Source organism: Triticum dicoccoides, chromosome 2B (assembly GCF_002162155.2).
Source record: "Triticum dicoccoides isolate Atlit2015 ecotype Zavitan chromosome 2B, WEW_v2.0, whole genome shotgun sequence".
In the NCBI taxonomy this organism is placed as follows: Eukaryota; Viridiplantae; Streptophyta; class Magnoliopsida; order Poales; family Poaceae; genus Triticum; species Triticum dicoccoides.
This window is the reverse complement of record NC_041383.1, coordinates 456,622,043-456,627,005: the sequence shown is the minus strand read 5'-3', so window position 1 is coordinate 456,627,005 and position 4,963 is coordinate 456,622,043. Positions and strand designations below refer to the sequence as shown.

Here is a 4,963-nt window from a genome sequence, read left to right as displayed (position 1 = left end):
GGCGGATTACAGGTGGGGTCGGCCGCGCGTGCGCATTAAAGTTGGGCGGTGGGAGGTAGGTGGCCGCGTGCCACGTGGCCTGAAGCGGACGAGCGGCGCGTTGTTTGTTGTCCGCCGTGACCCAAACCCGACGCATGTTTGCGTTCGAAATGGGTCGGCCCGGACACAAAACGGACCAGATGGGTCCAGGCCGTCACGCGTTGGGTCGTGGGGTCTGTCCGTTTTGCCCCAAATGGACGGGGCCGGGCGGGATGGGGTCGCGCGCTGGAGTTGGCCTTAGAACAACTCCAGCGCGCGACCCCATCATGTCTCGATGCGTTCGTTTGGGGTAACACGGACAAACCACACGGCCCAGCGCGCGGAAGCAAACGGACTTTTATCTGTTTTCTGTCCGCTTTCAACACGTCCTCGACCCAGGTTTGGGCCGCTTTTGTGGTGAAACGGACAGCGCGCGGACGGGTGGACCGTGTGCGCGTGTCCTCCCTTTGTCTGCCCGTCGGTGGCACAGGGACCCATTTTTCTATCTGCCCCCTCCCACCTCCAGCCGCACCCCGCCCTCCACTCTTCTCCACTCTTGCCCCTCGCCGCCACCGCCGCTGCCATTACAGCTCGGACGCGCGCTCTCCCAGTCCCCTTCCCCTCGACGCCCCAGAGCTACCCAACCACGGCCACCTGTTTAGCGCACCCCGCCGCCGAATTTGGAGCGTATCCGGTCGGTCTTGAGCTCGCCCGGCTGTGGGAGGCCCCGCCGCGCCATGGACAGGCCGGGCACCGGGCCGGAAGGCCCCGGCAAGGCCGCATGCAGGTATTGGCTCCTCCTCTAGCCGCTCGGATCTACACCGTCGCTGGTCCGCTGACAGATACACGAATGGCAGTCAGGATGCGGCCGGGATGCGTTCGCGCGTTGGGCGCACTGCCACCGCATCTCAGAAACTGTCCGAACACAAATCTATTGCCCTACCCAAACGAATAAAATCCGGGCAAAACGGACGTCCGTTTGAGTCGTGAGCTGGAGTTGACCTAAGTTCGACGCACGTGATTGGCAGTAAGAGCAACCATGCACATACCCATGCACATGACCTTTACTACTCCCTCCGTCCGGAAATACTTGTTATTAAAATGGATAAAATGAGATGTATCTAGATGTATTTTAGTTCTAGATACATATCTTTTTATGCATTTTGACGACAGTATTCTCAGACGGAGGAAGTACCACTCTACTACCACTAGTACGGCGGCGTGGCAACAGCACAAGCACTCCACAGGCAAAGCAAGCGTCCCATACCAGAATTTACTCGCGGAGTAAAACCGTACAGTCTGTTTGACCCGAAAAGCCTGTGGAGGCGGAGTGGGGTGACCACCGTCGGCATCGTGGGACAAAATTACTGTTCTGACCCTTAAGGCAAACTAAATCCCGATTTGACCTTGTTCCAAAAAAAATTTCGTTTCTGACCTTTTTCGGTGACGCCAAGGTCCCTGGCGTCTGGGTTACGAAGCAGACGCCATGGTCCCTGGCGTCTGGCCCCTGGCCCGCACTGCCCGCCTGCCCGTTGACCTGCTGACATGGCAAAGGGGCCAGACGCCAGGGACCTTGGCGTCTGGGTGTCCATCAGACACACCAGACGGCCTGTCTGGTCACCTGCGTGAGCAAAGCAAGCCAGACGCCAGGGACCCTGGCGTCTGGATCTGGGAGGCAGACGCAGACGCCATGCACCCTGGCGTCTGGGTGTGGGCCTGGTGTTTTTGCACACAGCTTGTTAAAGTTTTTGCTTAGCAACAACTAGCAAACACTGTTAAATATGAACAAAGCATGCTACTCTCAACCAAAAATATGAACAAAGCATATCAACTAGTCTCGAATGACGAACATAGTTTGCACATAATCTCAAATAGTCTCGAATGACAGAAATAGTTCATGACCACACAAGGTCTCGAATAATAAGTTCATACATTAAACAAAGTCTCGACAGTTCATCATCGACGCCGGTGCCTTTCCATTTGTCTACTGAGTAGTCCGGGGCCACTTTCCCTTCTTGTCACGTGCCTCGTCCTCCTCTCGTGCATCGCGAGCCCTTGCAAGTTTGCTTGCCCTCTCTTCTTGACGAGCCGCCTTCTCTTTGCGTGCCCTCTCTTGCTCACGCTTCTTGCGCTCACGATCCTCCTTCTCACGACGCTCCCGCTCCAATCCCCGTGCATAGGACTCCTCGAATAGGCGCTGCCTCCGTAACCAATCTGCACGTTGGTCCTCTTGGATATCTTTTGGTACCTCGTGATCTATCCAAGTGAAGTACTTGCAAAGTGGAGGAGGGGACTACATATAAACCATGATTTTGTTAGACATATGAGTGACAACTTGTTGATGTTTTTTATATGTACACCTAACATACCGGTGGTATGTCATATGCGTTAGTTGGCCTTCGACGATCATGTGCATAGTTGGGACACACGAAAAACCTTCTACCTTCTGTCCATGACTTGTTGCGGTCAGTGGACACCTTCAGCTTGCAAACATCACCACACCAACATGGTGGTGTGGGCACATCCTTCTCCTTCTTCTTGTCCAAACTGGCCTCCAACCACGTCTTCGGCATGTCCTCTTGGTCCGCGCACGGTGGCCTCGTCCTGGAACCGGATGAAGCCATGCCTACAAAAAGAACAATTGTTAGCACAAGACATTAAGAGAGCAAATGCATAAATGCTAGGAATTGTATGAACAAATAATATACCATTATTATTAGATCAACCATCTGGATTAAACAAATAACCGAAGGCCGATCCATTATCAACCATTCCTCTACGACCACCTCTAGCACTTGTGCTTCCTCTTCGACCACGACCACCTCTAGCACTTGTGCCTGCTCGACCACCACCTCTAGCACTTGTGCTAGCTCGACCACCACCTCTAGCACTTGTGCTCCCTCTACGAACACTAGCACCTCTAGCACTTGTGCTCCCTCTACGACCACCACTACCACCTCTGACACTCGTTCTTCCTCGACCACCACCACCGTCACCTCTTCCACCTCTTTCACCATCGGTGCCGCCTCCACGACTTGTTTTTCTTTTTTTTGCATGTCCGCTCATTGTGTCCCCCTTCACCGCACACCCCACAGTTGATAATGTCAGGAGCCTCCATGAAATGACCGCTACCAAATTGTTTCATGCCAGTGTATCCAGCCAGGTCATCCATATCACCCCTGAACCTCTTAGTTCTCCTTCTACCCTTCGTCTCCACCTTCAGAAGAGGGTCTGGCCTAATATGAGGGCCATGGTACTCAGGCCACTGTGATTGGTCCAAGAAAGGGTGAAATCTTGGCGCCCATGTCAACCTAGTAGCTTCCACATGGAACTCTTGCATCCTCACAGTTTTTTCATCATTAACATGTATGTTTCTCGCCTTCGCCGCCGTTATCAAATGCGAGCATGGACAATGATACTTACTAGGCCTCTCGCACTGGCACCACCGAGTCTTCAGTTTCACCTCAAATGCAGCACCACCATATTGTCTACCATCTCGTGTTGTGCCACCTGGCTCATCAATTTGATAGATCATTTCAAGTCTATCGAATACGATAACTTGTTGTCGTGAAGACTTGCTTGCTTGTAACTGCAACCATTCATCAACCTTTTCCGGATAATCCTTTTTTTCACCTATCCATTTTGCAGTCTCTTCAGAATGCCTCTGAAAGTACTCATTAAGCTTGAAGAAGGTGTACTCCACTATTGCAGTCACCGGCAAAGCACGAGCACCCTTCAACATATTGTTGAAACATTCTACGAGATTGCTCGTCATGTCGCCATATCGCCAACCACCATCGTCATGAGCGCGTGCCCACTTGTGCTTCTCACTTAAATTCCTAGTTAAGAAGTCTTTTCCCCCTTCGTTCACCGCTGCAAAGAGTTTGTTGTACCGAGCATCGAAACCTTGGGTGGTGAAGGCCACACATACATGGGTAAGGTCTTTGCTGAGCTCCTTGCTCTTACATGCCCGGTAAAAGTTGGCCATGAAATGCCTCATGCACCATCTGTGGTGAAGCTTTGGAAATCCTGGAATAACAATGTCCATTGCCTTGAGTATGCCATGATGTCGGTCCGATATGATGCATACCTCCCTAGCCCCAATCACGTTGTGCCTAACATGACCCATGAACCACTCCCAGTTGTCTTGGTGCTCGGAAGGCACCAAAGAAAATGCACATGGCAACACGTTGTCGTTTGATGAGTGCGCCATTGCTACCATTAGTGTGCCCTTATATCTACCGGTCAAGAACGTGCCATCTATAGACAAGACCGGACGACAATGCTGAAATGCCTCCACACATTGTCCATAACTCCAGAAGGCACGGTGGAACACTCCCTCGTGATCCTCGACCACATGAAACATGCCCGGGTTCCTATGTGCAATGGCGGCCAACAACCTTGGGAGCTGGTTGTATGCTTCTTCATAACCACCGTACAACATCCTAATATCATTTGCCTTTGCCTTCCATGCCTTCCCATACTTGACTTCATAACCAAATTGTTTTTTCACCGTCCGCATGAGAAACCTCACTTTCACAGTGGGATCAAAGGCTATGTCTTTCATCCATTTGTATCCAAGATACTCAGATGTGAGTTGACGGTGTGTCTTTCTAAGTCGTTTCGATGGCGGTTTGCATCTATGAGTGGTATCACAACTTGTTAACACCCATTCTTCGGTTTCTTTAAGCTTTCTTGCACGAACCTTCCATGTGCATTCCTTTTGCTCACACACCACGGTGTAACGCAATTTCATGTCGGAGTGCTCAACATAAATTGGCCTATGGTTTCGAATGGCATAGTCAGCCAACCAAAACTTCAGCATAGGCAAGCTCAGAAACTTCAATCCTTTCTTCAAATAAGCATTCTCGTCCTCATTCTCCACCCTTGGTTCTCCTGGATCCGGGCATGGTGTTGGCTCAATCGCCGTCATTCTCATTCCACC

The 4,963-nt window shown here is 51.5% G+C and overlaps 1 protein-coding gene across 1 annotated transcript in view; it reads right to left on the bottom strand.

Annotated features, from left to right (window-relative positions):
* Positions 1 to 1,845: 1,845 nt before the first annotated feature.
* Positions 1,846 to 4,963, bottom strand: part of LOC119367828 (ensconsin-like) — a 4,707-nt gene continuing 1,589 nt past the window's right edge. Inside the window, exons 2-3 of the mRNA XM_037633224.1 lie at positions 2,388 to 2,644; positions 1,846 to 2,311 (exon numbers count right to left, since the gene is read on the bottom strand). Coding sequence (XP_037489121.1) covers positions 2,003 to 2,311; positions 2,388 to 2,642 — 564 coding nt within the window. The 5' untranslated portion in view covers positions 2,643 to 2,644 and the 3' untranslated portion in view covers positions 1,846 to 2,002. The remainder of the gene's footprint in view (positions 2,312 to 2,387; positions 2,645 to 4,963) is intronic.